At 42.3% G+C, this 24877-nt stretch overlaps 1 protein-coding gene across 1 annotated transcript; it reads left to right on the top strand.

Moving 5' to 3' along the window:
* The first annotated feature begins 7915 nt into the window (after positions 1–7915).
* LOC149452003 (taste receptor type 2 member 8-like) lies at positions 7916–8959 on the top strand. The gene has a single exon (XM_089689880.1). The coding sequence runs from the start codon at positions 7916–7918 to the stop codon at positions 8957–8959; it is 1044 nt and encodes a 347-aa protein (XP_089546006.1).
* Positions 8960–24877: the final 15918 nt, after the last annotated feature.

A 24877-nucleotide genomic window follows, 5' to 3' on the forward strand; every position in this document is an offset into this window, starting at 1 on the left:
GCATACTGATCCCACTCTGTGTTTCCAATGTTGGGTACACTGTATTGATGTCTGCAGGCATCTTATTGAGCTTTTTTTGTCCATCATTATTCAGTGCACCTTATATCCCATACATTGTCAGCTATGTGATCTTATTCAGCACTACCTCCAGCACATGGCTTACTGGCAGTCTGTGCTTCTTCTATTTTATAAAAATTGTACAGTTTAAGCCTGGATTCCTTGCTTGGGTGAAGATGAAAATAGAAATGATAGTACCATGGATGATACTAACTGTTGAACTCATCTCCTTGGTTGGGAGTTTCCTCGCCTTACTTGCCTGTGATGAAAAATCAGCTAAGAACTCAACTATGAGTATGACTGAGGTGATCCCAATGCAATTAAAACTAAGTGTGAAATTGATGTTTTTTGTCCTAATTCTAATTTCTTTACCTTTTTCAATTTCAATCTCATCCATGGCTGTCAGTGCTTGGTTTTTGAAGCAGCACAGTAATCACATGAGGAATGTGGAAGCATCTCATGGTGGTGTGAAAGATTATCGGCGTGCTGTTCAGACCATGTCCTGCCTTATATTTTTTTATGTATTACTATACCTAGTTACAATTATTTTGGGGCTACCAATATGTGACAGTCAGAGTTGGGTGGTGTGGATGTGTTTCATAGTTCTTCTTTCTTTTGCTCTGGTCCAGTGCAGTCTTCTGATTGCCGGTAATCCCAAACTCAAAGAAGCTTGGAGGCAAATGATTACATGTGCAATATTAAAATATTCGCATGATTTTATTAACTGAACTGTCTAATATTTTTTTAATGTATTACTATACCTAGTTACAATTATTTTGGGGCTACCAATATTTGACAGTCAGAGTTGGGTGGTGTGGATGTGTTTCATAGTTCTTCTTTCTTTTGCTTTGGTCCAGTGCAGTCTTCTGATTGCCGGTAATCCCAAACTCAAAGAAGCTTAGAGGCAAATGAATACCTGTGCAAGATTAAAATAATCGCATGATTTTAATAACTGTCCTGTCTAATAATTTTTTAATGTATTAATATACCTTGTTACAATTATATTGGGACTACCAATGTTTGACGGTCATAGTTGGGTGGTGTGGATGTGTTTCATAGTTCCACTTTCTTTTGCTTTGGTTCAGTGCAGTCTTCTGATCGCCGGTAATCCCAAACTCAAAGAAGCTTGGAGGCAAATGACTACCTGTGCAAGATTAAAATAATCGCATGATTTTAATAACTGTCCTGTCATTTTTTTTATGTATTACTATACCTAGTCACAATTATTTTGGGGCTACCAGTGTTGGTGTGGATGTGTTTCATAGTTCTCCTTTCTTTTGCTTTGGTTCAGTGCAGTCTTCTTATCGCCGGTAGTCCCAACCTCAAAGAAGATTGGAGGCAAATGACTACCTGTGCAAGATCAAAATAATCGCATGATTTTAATAACTGTCCTGTCTAATATTTTTTTAATGTATTACTATACTTTGTTACAATTATTTTCGGGGCTACCAATGTTTGACGGTCAGAGTTGGGTGGTGTGGATGTGTACTTTCTTTTGCTTTGGTTCAGTGCAGTCTTCTGATCGCTGGTAATTCCAAACTCAAAGAAGCTTGGAGGCAAATGACTACCTGTGCAAGATTAAAATAATTACATGATTTTAATAACTATCCTGTCATATTTTTTATGTATTACTATACCTAGTCACAATTATTTTGGGGCTACCAATGTTGGTGTGGATGTGTTTCATAGTTCTCCTTTCTTTTACTCTGGTTCAGTGCAGTCTTCTGATCACCGGTAATCCCAAACGCAAAGAAGCTTGGAGGCAAATGATTACCTGTGCAAGATTAAAATAATCGCATGATTTTAATAACTGTCCTGTCATATTTTTTTATGTATTACTATACCTTGTTACAATTATTTTGGGACTACCAATGGTTGACGGTCAGAGTTGGGTGGTGTGGATGTGTACTTTCTTTTGCTTTGGTTCAGTGCAGTCTTCTGATCGCCGGTTATCCCAAACTCAAAGAAGATTGGAGGCAAATGATTACCTGTGCAAGATTAAAATAATCGCATGATTTTAATAAATGTGTTGCAAATAACATCATTTTGTAATTATGTATATAATTCAAATTAATTTGATCAATACATCTTCCCCTAATCCACAGCATGCTTTAGATATAGTCCTGTTTTACATTATCTCTTGTTTAGAAACAATTTATTTCGAAGGTCAGAGTACAAAAAGATATAAAAATAAAATACATCATGCACACAAAAGCAGCCAAAAATTTTACTTTACATATGAAAACTGGTTAGAGATTCCAAAGTTACTGCTGGTTGTGAAAAAAAAAAAAAAAAAACAAGAAAAAAGAAAAGTAAAATGGCAAAGGTGAATGGACAATGGTTTGGGACTCAAATTATTATTATTATTATACAGTATTTATATAGCGCCAAAGGGTTTGCTCAGCGCTGTACAGTTGCAAGGGGGACAGAACATGTGACAATACAGTAACAATACAATACACAAGGGGTTCGAGGGTCCTGCTCTTTTGAGCTTACAATCTAGGAGGGAGGGGATAGTGGTACATGAGGAAGTGGCTGTGGGGGATGGAGTGGTAGGAGGAGTGGAGGAGATCAGTTGTTAGGTGAGGGTGGGGTAGGTTTCCCTGAAGAGGTGGGTTTTCAGGGTGCACCTGAAGATGAGGAGGGCAGGTGATAGTCTGATGGATTGGGGTAGGGAGTTCCAGAGGATGGGGGAAGTCCTGGAGAAGTCCTGCAGTCGGGCGTGGGAGGAGGAGACCAGGGGGCTGGAGAGTAGGAGGTCCTGTGAGGAGCGAAGGGCACGGGTAGGGTGTTATTTGGGTATCAGGTCGTTTAGGTAGTTTGGGGCGGCGTTGTGAATGGCTTTGTATGTCAAAGTTAGTAATTTGAATTTAATGCGTTGGGCAATCGGGAGCCAGTGAAGGGATTGGCAGAGGGGGGTGTTAGATGCGGAGTGGTTGGTGAGGTGGATGAGTCTGGCCGCTGAGTTCAGGATAGACTGGAGTGGGGATAGCAGTTGTTTGGGTAGGCCGGTGAGGAGGGAGTTGCAGTAGTCCAGGCGTGAGATAATGAGGGAGTGTACGAGTTGTTTGGATGGATGTCAACATATTATAGTTACACCAGGATGAACATACATTACAGCTATTTTACATTTTCAGTGCATATAATGCCGTAGTTTATGTTCACTAAGAAAGCACCAAGTGCACTTGACTTAGTACTATGAGCTAATTTTTCAAAAATGAAAGTTTTTAGCTGAGTTTAATGAGATAGGAAAATTACAACATTGTGGCTGAAGATAAAGATTTTTCTGTTTTATTCTGGCAATTCTGACCTAAAAATTAGGTTTTGTGTTAGGCCTAGGACACACTACAATACAAGTGTTTTTGGTTGAGGAACATGTTTATCTATGAATACAATCATTTATGAAATCATTTAGGAAAAGTTATGAAATTAGTTTAACATTTTCCTGCTAGAAAAATTAAAATATCAAAACACTACTTTTCAAAAAAATTATTTTGACCCAGACCTAGGCTACTAACAATTCTCTAATATATTGTATGTTCAACAGCAAACATTTCACAACATGTGCTTTGGGAAAACTGCTGAGTTATTTTAAAAAAAAAAAGGAAATTACAATAAATGGGCCCTAGAGGAGCCTGGCCTTTGTTAATGTTTAATTTTTGTTTAAGGATTTGGTTCATTATTTATTTATTTTATTATCTTCTCTCTTTTTTTTTCTTTCTTTTACCTTTAATTTTCACTTTGTATAGGTAAAAAAAATCTTCAAATAAACATAATCTGTTTTTTTTGGGGAGGGAATGTGTAAAGTGCAGGGGCGGACTGACCATTTGGAAACTCGGGCACTGCCCAAGGACCCAGGTTCAGTAGGGGGCCCCATGAGATGCCCCTGGTACCTTTTTCATAGGCTTTTTTGAGTTTGGGCAAGGACACAGGGGCCCCGTGATCCCCTATTGCCCGGGAGCCCCATGAGTTGTCAGTCTGCCCCTGGTAAAGTGACTCTTTCTGGTAAAGAATTTAAGTTTAAAATGTTTAAAATGTTGGAGCTGAGTAGAAAATGGAGCTGAATGTGAGCTGTTAGAATGATGCAACGCAACAAAAAGACTACTACTTTCACCTTGATCGGCATATGCTGTGTTTTGCTGTGTTTTGCCATATTTTGCTCACATTTTTATTGCATTTTCAGGGAGTTTTTTTAAAGGACATGCAACCAAAAATGTAATGCATTTTCTATGTGTTTTTGCTGCGTTTTTCATTGATTTCAAAGGGGAGGTGCATGTTTGATGCGTTTTTTACCGCACCAAAGTTGCACCAAAAATGCTGCAAGCAGGACTTTGAAAACACATTGGACCCGCAACAAATCAGTGTGAAGAATTCCATAGAAATCCATGATCACGCAAAACGGACCAGTCTGAAAGCAGCTTAAGGGGCATATTTATAAGGTGGTAAATTTTACGTCCACCAAACATTTCCTGGTGGTGAATCAATCACTGTCATTAAAAACACATCCACCAGGAAGATTTACCTGCAGTGAATGTCTGGTGAATGCCACATTAACTAATTTATAAATAAGCCCATGTCTGTTGAATAGTCTGATTCACAAAGAAATGAATTCCTTCTACAGTGAATGTGTCTGGTAGGGATGGGCTTCATGTTCGAGTCGAACTTAAGTTCAGCTCAAATATGGGCAATTTGTGTGTTCGACAAATACATGAATGGTACAGGAGTTCGGCTGGCTTATCACCCGCCGTGCCCCACAATGCACTGCGCCCTGACAGTGCTTTGTGAGTGGTTCAAGCAATGCACCTGACCACAGCTCAGGTGCAATGCTTTGACCAATCACAGCGTCTGATGATGTCACAAGGGGGCTTGGCGAACCCCGCCCCCTTGTGATGCTATGACAGTATATAAGTACTGTCATTGGGGGTGCAGCTGCCAGAAGGCGGGAGCCAGCGTCGCGAACAGAGTGCTTTTTTTTTTCTTTTGTCTTTGGCTTGCTGGGTAATAGCTGTCATACCCGCTACCCTCCAAAGTAAAATAAACAACAGCTGGGGCATCCAAACCATTTATCCAGGGCATCCAGGTTTGCCCCCTCAACCTCCACAACATCTCCAAGATACACCCCTTCCTAACCAATGACACCACAAAGCTTCTAACTGACTTCCTGCTCATTCTCTGCCTTGGCTACTGCAACTCCCTCCTCATTGGCTTACCTTTGCATAGGCTATCCCCCCTCCAGTCCATCATGAATGCTGCTGTCAGACCCATCCACCTTACCCACCATTCAGTGTCTACCACCCCTCTTTTCCAGTCCCTCTACTGGCTGACGCTCACCCAACAAATAGAATTCAAGATACTTACAACAACTTATAAAGCCATCCACAACTCGGTCCCCAGCTACATCACTGACCTGGTCTCAAAATACAAACCAAATCGTTCTCTTCATTCCCCACTGAGACCTCCTGCTCTCTAGCTCTCTTGTCACCTCCTCCCATGCTCTCCTCCAGATCTTCTCCACAGCTGCTTTCATCCTCTGGAACTCCCTTCCCCAACGTGTCTGACTATCTCCATCTCTGTCCACTTTGAGATGATCCCTGAAAACTCCTCTCTTCAGAGAGGCCTACCTAACAACCGTACATGTATTTTGTTCATCAACCCATCCACCACAGTTATTACTTTTTGTATCTCCCACCCCTCCCTCTTAGATTGTAAACTCTAATGAGCTGAGCCCTCTAAATCCTCCTGTATTAATTTGTACTGTAATTGTACCGTCTACCCATAAGTTGTAAAGCACTGCATAAACTGTTGCCGCTATATAAATCCTGTATAATAATAATAATAATACACTTAAATCAGACTTACTCTGCCTATAACAGATAAAGTTCACATCAGGTTCAACATTTTGACCTAAACATCTGAAGCAAAGAACCTACGTTAAGTTCTATATATTGATTAATTAATTATCCCCAATTTTATATTAATTAATATGAATTTATTACAGATACTTATATAGCACCATCAATTTACACAGCGCTTTACACATATATATTGTACATTCACATCAGTCCCTAACCCTCAAGGGGCGTACAATCTAAGGTCCCTAACTTACATTCATACATACACATACTGGGGACAATATAGATAGGAGCCAATTCACCTACCAGCATGTCTTTGGAGGGTTAGAGGAAACCAGAGTACCTAGAGGAAACCCACGCAGGCACAGGGAGAACATGCAAACTCCAGACAGGAAGTGCCGTGGTTGGGATTCGAGCCAAAAACCCAAGTACTGCCAGGTGGAAGTGCTAACCATTTAGCCACTGTGCTAAATGGGAATTAATATGAATAGGCATTCATATTCCCGCCGATGCCTTCCGGCCCTTTAAGAGTTTTAGAAGCGGGATAGGCGGGGTTTAGGGATCATGTGACCGATGTGACACGTCGTCACGGCCGTCACTTGACTGGGAAAGGTCCCGATCGAAAGAGCAGACCGGGACCTTTCCGTGAGTACCGGACAAGTGTGCTGGGAGTTTGCTCGCTCTCAGCACATATGTTTTTTGTTAATTGCACGCAAATGTGCAGCCGCTCGGCGTCTAGGCCCAGACACCGGGAGTCCACACATTTGTGTGCTGCCGGCATGAAGAGGTATGTATGCCCAGGTAGGTAATAAGTTATACCCCTTTTAAATAAAATTGAGAGCCTTCTAATTTTTCTGGGAAGAGTGTCTATGGGAAGAGTATTGATTTCTCCCACTTGATGGTCAAAAATAAACACCAAATTAATTCAGGGAAAAAAAGCCTTTTGTGACCTCTATAACATGCAGATCATTAATACCAGGTGAGAGCACACGTTGGGTCTTGAGTGAATAAAAAGGTGGTTTGGTGAAGTTACTCATGCATAGGTGTCCGTTTATGAACCAGCAGTAATAGATCGTTGCTCAGTTCTCCAGCATTCTCGGAGAACACAGTTCTCCTGTGAATGCAGTTTATGAAGCAGTTCTCCGAACGAAGGGAGAACGGTCTCCAAACGCTGGAGAACGGTCTACAAACTCTGGAAAACGGCTGATTTTACTATAATCTCGCGAGATTACAGTAAAAGATCAGTTTAATAAGCAGAGGTAAATTATCTCTGCTTAGTTTTCGGTCCCTCCGATTCTCCAGCTCTGGGCTGGAGAATCTGGAGGGAGAACACAGATCTCCAGAGAAGGGCTGACATGATCTCCTGAGTGTCATAAACTGTGAATGACCAGAGAATAGATGAGATCTGTTGAATCGCAGCTATTCTCTGTGTCATAAACGGACACCATAATCAGAAGTGATATCTCAGATCACCAAATCACTTCCAGCACTTGAGATGATTATTTAAAATATTTTCTTTGGTGTTATTAAGTGATATCACGAATCAACAATTATTTTCCACCGTGTGGAATGATTGTTTAAATCTTTTTGCTTTGGTGTTATTAAAAGCAAGATATCACAGATCAAACATTATTTCTCAGCACTTGAGATGATTATTTAAAAATTGTTTTGGTATATTTTTTTTTTGTTTAGACTAATTTGTGGTGGACTTGAAAGAAGCACGCGGAGAAGGACTTTGTAGGATGGCAAGTAAAAGGAGATCAGATGGAAATGAATTAATTATAAGTATACGCACAATTTAATTTGTAAACCAAATAAGAATTTAAAAAAAATCTATTCGGCTCTTAGATTTATGTCAGACGGAACAAATGCGTTTTAGTTTGCATGTTCTATTTAAATTTAGCCATTTGATCTCTGAACCTCGGTATTCACATTTTTGCATGTATTCAAACTCATCCCCCTAAAATAATTCCACAGCTGGAAATTACAAAACCTGGGAAGCACAGATGAAAAGAGGATCCCTGCGTCTTACAGAGGTAGACCTTCTGCATAAAGAGACTCTACTAGAAGACATTGGATTCTCCTTTCTCCTGGCCTTGCAAAAAACATCCTACACCTGCCCTTTTCCAAGAGAAAAGTCTGTGTTCCTTCTCAGGATGATTAGCCCTGCCATTGTGATTTGTCTCAGTATCTTGGTCATCGAGGCCATTGCTGGCTTGTATTCTGACATTTTTATCATATTTTTTCTCATTCTCTCTGGCTACAAAGAGAAATATCTTGCACCCTACGCCGGCATCCTGATTGCTCTCTGTGTCTCTGCTGTTGTGTACACCATATTGATGTCTGGAAACATTCTAATCAGCTATGTTTGGCCGTCGTTATTTAGTATATCCTATGTTTCATACATAGTCAACTCTATGACCTTATTTAGCATTGCCTCCACCGCATGGCTTACTTGTAGTCTCTGTGTCTTCTATTTTATAAAAATTGTACAGTTTAAGCCTGGATTCTTTGCTTGGGTGAAGATGAAAGTAGAAATGATAGTACCTTGGATGATACTAACTGTTGAACTCATCTCTCTGTCTGGGAGTTTCCTCGCCTTGCTTGTCTACGACCAAGATTCAGCTAAGAACTCAACTATGATGATGGCCGACGTTACCTCAAATCATCGCAATCGAACCCTGAAATTCACAATGGTTGTCCTCGTACTAATTTCTTTGCCTTTCTCAATTTCAGTATCATCAATGGCTGTCAGTGCTTGGTTTTTGAAGCGGCACAGTAATCACATTAAGAGGAATGTAGAAGCAGCTCATGCCGGCGTGAAAGATTATAGAAGTGCTGTTCAGACCATGTCCTGTCTTATATTTTTCTATGCATTTATATACCTTATTACACTGATTTTGGGGCTACACACATTGAACAGCCACAGTTGGCTGTTTTGGATGTGTTTGATGGGGCTGTTTTCTTTTGCTTTGGTTCAGTCCAGTCTTCTGATCGCTGGTAATCCGAAGCTCAAAGAAACTTGGAGGCGAATGGTTACCTGTACATAAACTATTGAATCCCTCACTGTCCTGTTTCTTTAGATCTCCCTACACAAGGACTATTGTACCCCGTATTTCTATAAATTACATACTGCTAACATCATTGCTATGGGTATATACTATGCCTTCCCCTTAGGACTGTATTTCAGGTTGAGCTACGATTTACTTATATGTCCTGAACCCGTCTGCGTTACGGGAGAACATGCTTAAAGACTTGCGCGGACTGCGATCCGTATTTGTTTATGACTTGTTTTGCCTTTCATATCTCAATAAAAATTTCTTGGAAAAAAAAAACTATTGAATCAATCACATGGTTTAATTAAATGTGTTTTGAAATGTCACGAATATTTGGTGATAATTATGTCTAAATTTTCCCCTAATCCACAGAGTGCTTTATTTATGTCGTATTTTTAATTTTCAGTGTATAAAATGCTGTAGTTTTGGTTGAGTAAGTAAACACCAAATACACTGGACTTGGTGCTATGTGTCAGGAATGGACTCGCCAGTGGTGGTGGGATTCACCTGCCTTGTGGGCTGCAGTACCAAGGCTGGCCAGCGGGTGCTCTCAGCAGCCAGAATCTCACTCCTGCAATCAGGCCATCACCTGAGGCTGATTGCAGGAGGTGTATTTAAGCAGGACCAGGCCTGTGATCAGTGCCTTGGTGTTGTTTCCCATGAGCCCCTGTACTGTGTATCCTGTGTTCCTGTTCTTCTGACTATCTGATTTGTTGCCGACCCTGCCTGACCCTGACCTCTGCTGACTTCTCCTGCTTGATCCCTGGCTTGTTTGACTACTCTCCTGGACATCCCTAATCTGAACTGTACTCCTGTTACCGACCCCCAGCGAGTGACCCGACTACTCTTCTGCCTGCTGCCTAGTACCACGCTGACTCGCTGTTACCGACCCGGCCCGTCTGACCACGCTAATTACTCTGCCATCCATCCATCCTGCACGGATCCAGCCATCCCTGCTCACACCTTCTGCCTCTTCACATCAGGCTCTCTACCTGCATATACCTCTGGCGGTACCCTCTACCACGAGCAGGTGTACTCAGGGGCCGCGACCTGGTTCCTGTCTGCTCCAAGTCCATCCCCACCATCAGGGGCCCTGGTGAATAAGCAGACTGGGACTTAGACTCCCTGCCCTGGGGAATCCTGTCCTGAGGACTGCTAGAGGTACCACCAGACGGTTGTTAACAGAACAATACGGCCGGCCTGACCATTCCACCTCTCCAGCCCTGATTACGCCTGTGTTCCTGCACATACTAATATTAGTGGAAGGTTGGTGTGTTTACTGTGCGTTTGTATATTTGGGTGGCTAATAATAAATTATATTGTTATTATATCATTCCTGAAGCCTGTTACTTCCTTGTGTCAGTCCACACATTTCTGGTCATACCCGGATCCCTGACACTATGAGCTAGTTTTTCAAAAATTAAAGTTTTCAATTGAGTCTAGTGAGATTTGAAAATTATAACCTTGTGGCTGAAAATAAAGACTTTTCTCCTTTATTATGATTCTGATTATGAATATATTTTTATTAGGCCCATGCCCGTGACGTGCTTCAATACACGTGATGTTTAATGTTCATTGAGGAACCGATAGTTTCATGTATGAATAAAATCAGTCATGAAATCAATTATGACAATTATGAAATGAGTTTATTATTTTTACTCCTAAAAAATAAAAATATCAAGATTCTAATTGCCCAAAAAATAATTCAGACTTTAAAAAAATGCAGACCTGGATTCTTAACAATTAAATAGAATGTCATACGTTTAAGAGCAAATATTTCTTAACCCCCGGTTCACACCTATACATTTTTAGTGCATTTTGCAGTTTGTGGGAATGCACTTTAGTCCATTTAACTTATGAAAACTTGGAAACGGTCAAGTACTTTTTTCCGTGGCAGATTATGTTTTGGGTGTAATAGACTTCATTGGACCCACACCAAAAATGCAAGTGTTGCATTTTTGATGTGTTTTGCTTTTTATTTGGCTAATGGGAAAGTTTTCTTCCTGTAGTTTGATTATAATGCATCCTTTACACTCTCTGGTACTCAGGTAACTATAGTAGTATAGTAGTGCAGGGACTTTTACGTGTCCAAATTTGCATGGTAGGGTTAAGGGCTAGGGTTAGGGTTAAATGTTGGGGGTGGGGTTAAGGGTTAGGGTTACATGTTGGGGGTGAGGTTAAGGGCTAGGGTTAGGGTTAAATGTTGGGGGTAGGGTTAAAGGTTAGGGTTAAATGTTGGGGGTGGGGTTAAGGGCTAGGGTTAGGGTTAAATTTTGGGGGTAGGGTTAAGGGTTAAATGTTGGGGGTGGGTTTAAGGGCTAGGGTTAGGGTTAAATGTTGGGGCAGGGTTAAGGGTTAGGGTTAAATGTTGGGGGTAGGGTTAAGGGTTAGGGTTAAATGTTGGGGGTAGGGTTAAGGGCTACTGGTAAATGTTAAGGATAGAGTTAAGGGTTAGGGTTAAATGTTGGGGGTGGGGTTAAGGGCTAGGGTTAGGGTTAAATGTTGGGGGTAGGGTTAAAGGTTAGGGTTAAATGTTGGGGGTGGGGTTAAGGGCTAAGGTTAGGGTTAAATGTTGGGGGTAGGGTTAAAGGTTAGGGTTAAATGTTGGGGGTGGGGTTAAGGGCTAGGGTTAAATGTTGTGGGTAGGGTTAAGGGCTAGGGTTAGGGTTAAATGTTGGGGGTGGGGTTAAGGGCTAGGGTTAGGGTTAAATGTTGGGGGTGGGGTTAAGGGCTAGGGTTAGGGTTAAATGTTGGGGGTGGGGTTAAGGGCTAGGGTTAGGGTTAAATGTTGGGGGTAGGGTTAAGGGTTAGGGTTAAATGTTGGGGGTAGGGTTAAGGGTTAGGGTTAAATGTTGGGGGTGGGGTTAAGCGCTAGGGTTAAATGTTGGGGGTGGGGTTAAGGGCTAGGATTAAATGTTGGGGGTAGGGTTAAGGGTTAGGGTTAAATGTTGGGGGTAGGGTTAAAGGTTAGGGTTAAATGTTGGGGGTGGGGTTAAGGGCTAGGGTTAGGGTTAAATGTTGGGGTTAGGGTTAAGGGTTAGGGTTAAATGTTGGGGGTAGGGTTAAGGGCTAAGGTTAGGGTTAAATGTTGGGGGTAGGGTTAAGGGCTAGGGTTAGGGTTAAATGTTGGGGGTAGGGTTAAAGGTTAGGGTTAAATGTTGGGGGTGGGGTTAAGGGCTAGGGTTAGGGTTAAATGTTGGGGTTAGGGTTAAGGGTTAGGGTTAAATGTTGGGGGTAGGGTTAAGGGCTAAGGTTAGGGTTAAATGTTGGGGGTGGGGTTAAGGGTTAGGGTTAAATGTTGGGGGTGGGGTTAAAGGCTAGTGTTAAATGTTGGGGGTGGGGTTAAGGGCTAGGGTTAGGGTTAAATGTTGGGGGTGGGGTTAAGGGCTAGGGTTAGGGTTAAATGTTGGGGGTGGGGTTAAGGGCTAGGGTTAGGGTTAAATGTTGGGGGTGGGGTTAAGGGCTAGGGTTAGGGTTAAATGTTGGGGGTGGGGTTAAGGGCTAGGGTTAGGGTTAAATGTTGGGGGTGGGGTTAAGGGCTAGGGTTAGGGTTAAATGTTGGGGTTAGAGTTAGTGGTAGTTGTTATAGTTAGCAGTACTGGTTAAGGTTAGATTACTAGCCCTAACAATTATCATTAACCCTAACGACTAATGATTACCGTTAACCCAAACTCTTAAACTCTAAATCATTCAATGCATGAAGGTAAAAAAAAAACCTTCTGTGTGATGCTCCTCCCTCAGCCTCCCCAATACTCTTTGATCTACAGTAGAGATGTGCACAAGAGCCTCGGCTGTCCTGGGACTCCCTCTCCTTATTGGCTGAGCTCTTGGCTTCTACTGCTGTCAATCACAGCCAGTTAGCCAATGAGTAGAGAGCGAGGAGTGGGGCTGAGCCGCTGCTCTGTGTCCTGTGTCAGAATCCTCGCCGCAGTCCCGCTATAAGTCGCTGATTGCCACCATTACTAGTATAAAATAGAAAAAATCCCAGTATATACCACCATTTGCAGACGCTATAACTTTCACGTAAACCAATTAATTTACATGTATTGGGATTTTTTTAGCAAAGACACGGAGCAGAATTCATTTTGGCCTAAATTTATGACAAAATTAGATTTTTTAAATTTTCTTACTGGCTATGTTTAATACCAAAATGTCTAAAATATTGTTTTTTTCTCAAAATTGTCAGCCTTTTAAAAGCGCAAAAAGTAAAAAACGCAAAAAGTAAAAACCGCAGAGGCGATCAAATAGGAAAAAAGGACATAAATGTAATTTGGGTGCAGCGTTGCATGACCGCACAATTGTCAATTAATGTAACTCTGCACCATATCGTGAAAAATGGCCTGGTCAGGAAGGGGGGGGGGGATCCTCTGGAGGGCGAGTGCAGTTTTGCTCTCAAAAGTTTGGATTCTGGAAATTACCAGAGCTTCACCTCAGTCGCTGAGTTGTGTGGACAATTTTATTGCAAAGCAAAACTTCTCTTGCAAATTAAACAACCTATTTGTCTTTAGAAAAGTGACCCCTTAGCCTCTCCATTTGATGTCTGAGGTCTCTATTGGTCCTGTAATGTTAGGGTCACTTTAAAGTTAAAGCAGAACTCCACCCAAAAGGGGAAGTCCCGCTTTAAGGACTGCTCCCCATTAAGGATTGGCACCTTTGGGGAGCGGGTACCCTAATTTGACAGGCACCCGCTCCCACTTCCGGTCCGATCGCCTAGGCGACCGGGAGCAGAAGGTGTCCTCCCTCCCTGTAGTCTTTTGGGATGCATGACAGGTCCCAGAAGACTACAGGACCATTCATGAAGTGCAGCGCTACTCGCACATGCACAGTGGGAAGCAGCAAGCTATCACAGCAGGGTGCCCACACTGAAGATGGCGGCCTCCTAGAATACAGGGGCTGTCCCGTATTCTAGGATGGCCCATAAAACAAGCTGGGGGGGACACACCACGGGACTGAGGGACAGGTAAGTGGCTGTTTTTTTTTTGTTTACAAACGATTTTATTGTACATAAGTAGACAGTAAAACAACAGCACAGTATGAAAGTGATCTTGTCAACAAAAATAAGGCACATTTGAAATGTACAATACATAAAAGTATATTAACATAAAAAAGAAGATAGAGGAAACAAGAAAGTTATGAGTGCATGAGATACATAAATGATAAAATAGATTGAGTGATACATCTATGAGCAATATATGTCAGCCATTCTTTACCGGGGATGTTGTCAATCATGCAATAAATGTCTACAATCCTTCCATGACTCCCATTTTTTATCGTATAAGTGCATCTTATCCAGTAGTGTATAATGAATACGTTCCATAAGCATTACAGCGTCAATTCTGTGTAAAACGGAGTCCAAGGGTACAACATTGGACCGCCAATGCAGGGCAATGGACCATAAAGTGGCAATACATAATGTATGTAGCAATCTCAGATTGGCATCAGGGACCCCTGGGATATGAACCCCCAATAAACAGGTCTGTATGGACAATTGTATCGGGTTGCCCGATAGTGAGGCAGCCACCTCAGATATCTTACGCCAGATCAAAGATATGTTCGGGCAATCCCAAAATATATGGACCAAAGTACCTGTGTGGCCACAGCCCCGGAAACATAAAGGGGATGTTTGTGGAAACAATGTATGTAGTCTGGACGGAGTATAATACCATCTGGTTAAAACTTTAAGGGCCGTCTCACGAACCGAAAGAGATCTAGAGCTCTTGCAAAGTGGCTGTTTTTTAAAGGTCAGCAGCTAGAGATTTTGTACAGTTTTTGTTGCTGCTGACTATTATTTTTTGATAGGTTGAGTGGAAAAAAAAATAAATTTTGCATCTCCTCAGTAGAAGATATTGGATTTTCATATGTTCCTCCAAGCACTTTCCATCCTCTATTTGAATAGAGCCAATGTCCATATTTTGCATGCAGATAAAATTTCCGAAACATCCAAATGAACATGTACTCAGTTAAGCTTTCACTTTTTAAATATGAAATCTGGTGTTTGCTAGATATAAAAAATTGCTTCTGAAGTGAGGATGTGTTTCCAGCACAGGTGGGATTTCTGCACGGGACTGACATCTACAAGGACCCTGAGACCTCCTGTCTATTTTCTGCTAAGGACATCAAACATTTTTTGATTCCTATTCCGATACCGAATCTCTCAGAATGATCGCACCGAATACAGAAGCGTGTCTCGTTGTTGTAGGACTGGAGTGCATCTCTGGACTATGCTGTAGTGTCTTCATAATAGTTTATCTCACTCTTACAAGTCTCAAGGAGAGAAAAGCCACCTCCTGCAACTCTCTCCTGATATCTCTCAGTGTGTCCAGCCTGTGCTTTGCCATCATATCATCTGCACATTTGCTAATTAGCTTTGCGTGGCCGTGGTTGTTCGGTGTGCCGTATGTTCTTCATGTTATCTACTGCATGGCCTTATGCAACCTCACCTCCAGCTCATCGCTTTCTGCCATCTTGAGCTTTTTCTATTTTATAAAAATCCAGCAGATCCACAACAGATTCCTTGCATGGGCAAAGATGAAAATCGATGCGATGGTCCCTCGGTTGGTACTAACTGTGCTCTTTGTGTCTTTGTTTGGCTCTTTCTTATCGATACTCATTTTTGATTTAGAACTACCTAACAACTCAACCGTCGTCACAACGGGTCTGCGCCAAGAGCACCGCAAACGAAGCCTGAATTTGATGAAACCCACGGTCATCATAAATTCCTTGCCATTCCTGGTCTCGTTGTTGTCAGCATCTGGAAGTGCGTGGTTCTTGAAGCAGCAGAGAAGTGCCAGAAGTTTTGTCAGCACCAAAGTTAAAGATTACCAGAGCGCAGTCCACGCTATGATCTGCCTCGCCTCCTTTTATGCCTTGATTTACATTGGTTTTTTTTTGTATGGGCTGCAAATATTCCCTTTTAATAGCTGGGGGGACTGGATATGTATGATCGTAGGATACTCCTTTTCTGCAGTTCAGTCTGGTCTCATTATAGTAGGAAACCCCAAAATCAGAGAAGCATGGGGACACTTAATCAGTTTTAGATACATTCTGAATCCTCCAGTTTGCTGAATGAATGAATCATTATAATCCTGGCAGGTTATTACTGAAATGCTTCTCCAAACGTACGCATGCAATTAGTAATGACTGTGTTAGACCATGAAGACAAGTAGGAAAAAACACCCCGGACATCCCACACACCCCGCACATCCCACACGCCCCATACATTCCGTACACCTTGTACATACCATACATCCTGTACATCCCGTACATCCCGTACACCCCATACACCCCGTACATCCCATACACCCCATACATCCTTTACATCCCATGCACCCCATACATCCCATACATTCTATACACCCCATACAACCCATACATCCCGTACACACCTTACATCCTGAACACCTTGTACACTCCGTACATCCATTACACCCCGTACACCCTGTACATCCCATACACCCCATACATCCTGTACATCCCATGCACCCCATACATCCCATACATTCTATACACCCCATACAACCCATACATCCCATACACACCTTACACCCTGAACACCTTGTACACTCCTTACATCCCGTACACCCTGTACATTCTATACACCCCATACATCCTGTACATCCCATGCACCCCATACATCCCATACATTCTATACACCCCATACAACCCATACAACCCATACATCCCGTACACACCTTACACCCTGAACACCTTGTACACCCCGTACATCCATTACACCCCGTATACCCCGTACATCCCATAGACCCCGTACATCCCATACACCCCATACACCTTGTACACCCCGTGCACCCCATACATCCCGTACATCCCCGTACGTCCCGTACACCTCATACACCCTGTACATCCCACACACCCCATACATTCCGTACACCTTGTACACCCCATACATCCCATACATCCTGTACACCCCATACATCCCATACACCCCGTACACCCCGTACATCCCATACACCCAATACATCCTGTACATCCCATGCACCCCATACATCCCATACATTCTATACACCCCATACAACCCATACACCCGGTACACACCTTACACCCTGAACACCTTGTACACCCCGTACATTCATTACACCCGTACACCCCGTACATCCCATACACCCCATACATCCCATATATCCCATACATCCCATACACCTTGTATACCCGTGCACCCCATACATCCCGTACATCCCCGTACACCTCATACACCCTGTACATCTCGCACATCCCTGTACATCCCATACACCCCATACATCCCGTGCACCCCGTACACCCTGTACATCCCCGTACACCCTGTACATCCCCATATATCCCATACCCCAGTACATCCCCATACATCCCATAACCCTGTACATCCCATACACCACGTACACCCTGTACATCCCATGCATCCTGTACACCCCATAGAGAAAGCAGATATTCTGACAGGCTCCTGCAGACAACAATAATAAACTCACATTTTTTTACGTGCAAAAAAATGTGCATTTACTATTTTTGTCTAAAAGGTGAACTTATCCTTTAAATTGGTTGAAAACCCCATCCTTGTCAATAGTAAAATAAATGCACCTTTTTTGTACTCGCATTGTCTGTACCTCCATGTGTCATTTTCATGTCCTTTCCTGTCACAGCTCTGTAAATGTCACTGCTTCATGGGCATGTCCAGGGGCCGGAGCTAGGGAGGCGGAGTCATGACATCACTGGCTTTCCTCCCTTCTGTAGATGCCCCGCATGGGCATGTCCATGGGAGCTAGGGAGGCGGAGTCATGACATCACTGGCTTTCCTCCCTCCTGTACACGCCCCGCACAGCTCGGGAATAGATGCGTGTGGCACTCCCACTGTGCACATCTAACATCTTTATCTTGTTTTTTACATTGCAGGTCAGTAGCCAGACCTAAACCTAAGAGTTCTCCCCCACTTTGTGTCTGTGTACCCCATGCTGGTATTGTGCCCACAGTAGCCTTTGTGTTGGCAGAGCAGAGTGAGACTCCATTATTACTTTGATGCAGTTGGCAGATTAAACATGTATTGCAATAGGTGTGAGCTAAAAATCCCTATTTTTAATTGCATTTTTTAATAACTTTGCTCATTGTGATTGCTCTTCGTGTTTCCAATATTGGGTACATGACACTGACATCTGCAAACATTCCAACAAACTTTTATTTCCCATCGTTATTTAGTATAGCTCATGTCACATACATTGTGAACTATATGACTTTGTTCAACATTGCCTCCACCTCAAGGCTTACTTGCAGTATTTGCTGCCTGTATGTAAAAAAAATGTTCCAGTTGAACCCTGGATTCCTTGATAGATGAATATAGAAGCAAAGGAATCTCGGATGATACCAACTGTGGAACTCATTGTTATGTTTGGTAGTTTCCTAGCCTTACTTGTCTACCATCAGAGCTGAATCACACATGTGCGCTGCGGATTGAAGCTCAGGTTTCACAGCTAATTGATACAGTAGTTGTTCAGTGGTTCACATCAGATTTACACCAGGATCAGGACAGGTTTAGATCAGGTTCAGGTCAGGATCTTATCCTGTTCACAACTGATGACATGTGTAATTTAGAAACGGTTCCCATAGAAGTCAATAGCCTGTAATCCACATCTGAACCGGACCGCACTGTTTGGACAGGACCAGGGGCGGACTGACTATTTGGGAACTCGGGCACTGCCCGAGGGCCTGGGGTCAGTAGGGGGCCCCATGAGATGCCCCTGGTACCTTTTTCATAGGCTTTTTTGAGTTTGGGCAAGGACACAGGGGCCCCACGATCCCCTATTGCCCGGGGGCCCCATGAGTTGTCAGTCCGCCCCTGGACAGGACTCTTTTCAATCTGCGCTGAATCCACACTGCCAGTGCACCAGAAATGCAGTATGTGAACAGACATCATAGGAAGCAATGTTATTGCACATGTTATATGGGTTGGATGTGGTTCAAACCGCATCCAATCTGCATATATGTGAACCAGCACTCAAAAATCAGCCAAAAACTCAACTATAAGCATAACTAAGGTGACCTGAAAGCAGTGAAACCCTCAGGATCATATTTGTTGTTCTCATACTAGTTTTATAAATGGCTGTCAATGCTTGTTTTTTTTTTTTTTTTTTTTAACAGCTTCCCTGACACCCTTAAGCAGAAATACTGCTACAAGGCGGCACAGGTGCACAAAATCACGTATATAAATGTGATTTTGCATTTCTGGGTAGGGGGCACACCTGAGTCGCACGCACGCCCTCTCTGTGCTGCCATTCGCTGCACCGGCTGTCAATCATCAGGCCGCGGCCAGTAATTACTCACTGGCGTCAGGTGATTTCCGATTTCTGTTAATTCCCACATTTATCAGGGCTAGGACTTGATTTGGGTGTATGAGAATGCCTGTAATCTCAGACATAAATTAGAAGATTTTCCAACAGAAGCTTAATAAACTAGGACAGGCTCATAATATGTGCAACACTTGTCCACGGCCCAGAGAGAGGAAGTAGTGGAGGAGAACTTGGCCACCTGGTAGGAGGTGTAGTACCAACAGGCTGCAATTTTGTATGCTAGTTCCCAGTGGTTGATGCACTGAGTTACACTATAAAGAGATTCCAAAGCTTCGAACAGTTGGGGTGATTGAGACCTGGAGGTCCGCCTACCATTTCAAAATTGTCTTCAGTGCAAATAAAAAAAGTATCACGTCAGTACTCAATTGTTTCTGTTGAAAGTGCATTAATACGGCTACAATCACCTCGTCAACTTAATGAAAGACAGTTTATCTTGAAGTAGATTGAAAATAAAATACCTTTGTTAGGCTCAGTGCTTGGTTTTTGAAGCAACACAGTCATAATATTAGGAGGAATGTGGAAGCATCTCTTACTGGTGGGAAAGATGATCAGAGTGCTGTTCAGACCAGTCCTGTCTTGTATTTTTCTATGCATTCCTTTACCTTTCTACGCTTTCCTTGGGGCTACCAATATTTAACAGTACTAGCTGGCTGTTATGGATGTGTTTGATGGGGCTCCTTTCTTTTGCATTTGTTCAATCCAGTCTTCTGATCGCTGGTAATCCCAAACAGACTTAGAGACAAATGTTTTCCTGTGCATAAATTATTGAAACAATCACATGGATTTATTAAATGAGTTGGGAATGTGATTTAATTTAACCAATTCACCATACTTTAATCCACAGAATGCTTTAATTATGGTCTTATTTTTAACTTTCAGAGCATGCTGGAGGGAAGGACTAGACGTGGCCTACAGGCAGACTGACAACTCATGGGGCCCCCAGGCAAGAGGGGATCATTGGGCCCCTGTGTCCTTGCCCAAACTCAAAAAAGCCTATGAAAAAGGTACCAGGGGCATCTCATGGGCCCCCTACTGACTCCAGGCCCTCGGGCAGTGCCCGAGTTTCCAAATGGTCAGTCTGCCCCTGCTCTGGTCCAATCGGGGAGCCTGGGATTGCTCCAACCAACAGCATCCTGTACAGTGAAAAGAGAGAGCGGAACTGTTGTTCCTCTATCTCTGTGATGTCAGAAACCAGGAGTGACGAGGATATTGTTGTGTTTACTGGCCTGTTACTGTTACAGTGAAGCAGCCCATCAGAATGATGGAAAACAATGGAGGGCAGTGATAACCCCCCCCCCCCCCCATGCACATCTATGCCTTGTATGCAATCCCAAAGATAGAAGAATGCATATGAGGCACCAGTGAGGCCATGAATTAAAAAAGGAGGCATTGGCAGAGGAAGGCAGTCCTACTTCCACAATACCAAATCATAACAAGAGAAAACAAAAAACAAAATCACAAACAAAAAAGGAACATCAATCGAACTGAACCAAAACACCAAATTTAAACAAAGCCAAGAAAACAAAAAAAATATAGAATGCAGATGCATCCATACAGATTGCAAGTTGCAGGTTTAGATCAACCCCAAAGTGTGACAGCGCTGAGAGCTGAAATTTGGCCTGGGCAGGAAGGGGGTGAAAGAGTCCGGTATGGAGGAGGTTAACATTAAAATAAATATTTGGGATTGTAGTTGTAAAATTATTTAACTTCAGATGATTAACTCACTTTTAAATATTTAATATGGACCTGTCACTACAGGGTCAAAAGTGAAACCAGCGTACCATGTAAAAGAAAGGACTGAAAACCTACCTTTTCCATCACTGCAGATATACGATACTTCTTGTTGGTCAAATATCTGCTCTCCCTGTTGTTCTACATACTATCTCATAGTTTCTGTACTTATGTACAAGTCAGTGAGAAAAAACCCAATGTGCAGTGTGGGGAGCGGGGATTCACACACCCAGAAGTGGCCTGGGAGCACCAACATGGTGCCTTTAGGGGCTGACTTACTTAAGGCAAACAGGCTGTTCGCTTTACTAAGGAAGCTGCACTATATAGGCGGCAAGCTTGGTGAATATGCTGAAAGTATACCCAATCACTTGCATTGAAAAGGCAGTCTTCCTGGATAAATACAGAAATATGAACAATTATGAAGGCCTTGGGTAGCCTTTTACTTGATTCTCCACTTTGACAACTCCCTACTGCTTCCGTAAACTTTCCTATCCTAACATGGCTGCCTAATGGCATGATGGAACCTGACCACAGATTATCCTCAGGGTGCCTCCTACCCCTCCAGTTCTCCTCTTTCCTTTTTTTTTTTTTAATCTCTTTTCTTACACTTCTCAGCTCTTTTTTTAGCTCTTACACTTGGATGATACTTTTTTTTGTAATATATCACTCCGTGCGTATTGAATTTATATCATATACACGTTTCACTTTTTGAATTGAATTACTGAAATAAATTAACTTTTTGATGATATTCTAATTTATTGAGATGTACCTGTACATTCACATCAGTCCCTAACCCTCAAGGGGCGTACACTCTAAGGTCCCTATCTTACATTTATACATACATATACTAGGGCCAGTTTAGACAATTCACCTCCCAGCATGTCTTTAGAGTGTAGGAGGAAACTGGAGTACCCAGAAGAAACCCACGCAGGCACAGGGAGAACATGTAAACTCCAGGCAGGTAGTATTGGGGTTGGGATTTCAACTGACGACCATAGTGCTGCCAGGTGAAAGTGCTAACCACTTGGCCACTGTGCTGCCTGTAAATCAACCCCAAAGTGTTCACTCTTCAGAGAGGCCTATCTTGCCTCCACCTAACAATTGTACATGTATTTTCTCCATCAGCCCATCCCCCACAGTTATTACCTTTTGTATCTCTCGACCCTCCCTGTCAGGGATCCAGGTATGACCAGAGATGTGTGGACTGACACAGGGAAGCGCAGGCTTCAGGTATGGTGTAAAAGTAATATAATTTATTTTAGGTTACACAATACACAGAACACACAGTGCAAAACCAAACCAAACCTTAAGCTAGTCTCAATATGTGCGGGTACACAAGCGTAGTCAGGCAGGCCGGGTCGGTAACTATCGGGCAGGTAGGTACAGGAGGAGCAGGCGGGGAGTAGTCAGGTCACGAGCCAGGTTCAGCAACTAACGGACAGGTAGGTACAGGAGGAGCAGGCAGAGAGTAGTCAGGTAAAGAGCCAGGGGTCAGTGCAAGGGACAGTCAGCAGGATCAGGATCAAAGCAGGGTCGGCAACAAAGGGTACTTCACAGAACAGAGGATCAGGCACAGGTAGCAAGATGCAGGGGCTCATGGGAAACAATACACCAAGGCACTGATCACAGGCGTGGTCCTGCTTAAATACACCTCCTGCAATCAGCCTCAGGTGATGGCCTGATTGCAGGAGTGAGATTCTGGCTGCTGAGAGCACCCACTGGCCAGCCTTGGTAGTGCAGCCCACAAGGCAGGTGAGTCCCACCACCATTGGCAAGTCCATTCCTGACACTCCCTCTTAGCCTGTAAGCTCTAACAAGCCGGGCCCTCTGATCCCTTCTGTATTAATTTGTATTGTAATTGTACTGTCTGTACCATCTGCACTAATGTTGTAAAGCATTGTGGAAACTGTTGGTGCTTTATATAAATACTGTATGTTAATATTAATAATAATAATAATAATAATAATAATAATAATAAAAAGGTATCTAAGCTTATTGGATTGCATGTTTCTAGATACACAGATAAATGTAATCTTATGGTCACATAAATACAGTCCCCAAGCTGATAGTTTACTGTTGGGAAAAAAAATTGCAACCTCTGTAATATAATATAATAATGTACTGTAATGTATATATATATATATATATATATTTAGTTTCAAATAGTGAAAAATAAAAAAAAAGTTCTAATACACATTTTATTCAACATCTTCATTACTTGATAAATGTTTACTTTGTTTCCTTGTAACCAAAACATTTTTAATTTAATCTTGGCTGTGGATATACAGCATTCTGAAAAAAAAAATCATGCTGCTACAGAATCAAATTCATGTTGTTTTTATTTCTTTATTGCTATGGGGGGGGTCCTGATAAAGGACTGGTTTATTAGTTTCTAATTTGGCCTTACTAAAATTATTAACTCCCATTTCAAAATTTAAAAATGGATGACATTTCCTATCAAAGATGTGATTTTTTTTCTTACATTCCTGTTTTATTAAATGACTCCTCAAATCAATTGACTGTGTTTGTGGATGTTGTTCTGTTGCCTATTTTGGAAAATTGTATCTATACAAATCTTTTGTACTTACAATGGAAATGATCTGATCCTAACCAAATGTCCCGGCTTTGTGTTACATTGAGTGACTACAGAGACTCAGCTGATTTCATAGACAAATATGTCCAGACAGATGTTTACAGTGACAGCGGCATTCCTCATCGCTCACCTGCTGCTCACAACCTGTTCAGCCATCTTTGTTCTGTTACAGGACTCTTTATTTAGCTAAAATACAAGAATAATATTTATTTTATTCACTTTGTGCTCAGTCTGCGAGGGGCATTTAGTGGTCATGAAGGATGAGTGAAGTTGACACTTTGTCAAGGATTAAATTTAAGAAACGCGTTGAGCTTTTTGAGAATCTGAATCTGTAATTTGTATGGTATTTTGAGCTGCAGCTTTCAAGGCATTTGTGATTTTAGACATGTAATTAGTTGATCCAGGGAATATCCGATTGCCTTTCGGGGGATCAGGAAGGAATTTTTTTTTCCCAGCAGGAGCAAATTGGATCGTGCTTTGCTGTTTTTTTTGCCTTCCTCTGGATCAACTGTGGATATAGGATTATAACTTTTTTTTTTCTATGGTTGAACTGGATGGGCTTTTGTCTTTTTTTCAGCCAGACTAACTATGTAACTATGTCAACAATTTTTTTTAATATGTACAGTTGTGGCCAAAATTATTCAACCCCCAATGCTGTAAAGGGGTTTAGGGACTATAGTGTACATTTGGAATTGTATTCAGAATCAAATCCTACAAGGACGTTGTAACTACCCAAATGCAACTAAAATGACATCAATTGTTTATGTAATACAGTAGTAAATGGTTCTTATGTGGTTTCTTCATTGCCACAATTATTCAACCCCTTAAAGACTACCACTCTGAAGAACAGAGGTTCATACAGGTGCTTTCCATCAGGTATTGAAAACACCTGTGGATGTCACCGAGCAGCAATCAAGCATAATAAGCACCAATTAGGCAGCTTTAAAATGACTGTGATACTCAGCTCCTTCTAGACATTTACTGGTGTGGTTACAAACATGGTGAAGGCAAGAGAATGGTCCAGGAAGACAAGAGAAGAGGTGATTTCTCTTCACAGGAAGGGCAATGGCTATAAGAAGATTGCAAAGATGTTAAACATACCAAGAGACACCTTAGGAAGCATCATTCGCAAATTCAAGGCAAAGGGCACTGTTGAAACGCTACCTGGTCGTGGCAGAAAGAAGATGCTGACTTCGACTGCTGTGCGCTACCTGAAGCGTAGAGTGGAGAGAAGTCCCCGTGTGACTGCTGAGGAACTGA

This window comes from Staurois parvus, unplaced genomic scaffold, assembly GCF_062004578.1.
Source record: "Staurois parvus isolate SC_StPar_1 unplaced genomic scaffold, SC_StPar_1.0 ptg000503l, whole genome shotgun sequence".
NCBI classification, from domain to species: Eukaryota; Metazoa; Chordata; class Amphibia; order Anura; family Ranidae; genus Staurois; species Staurois parvus.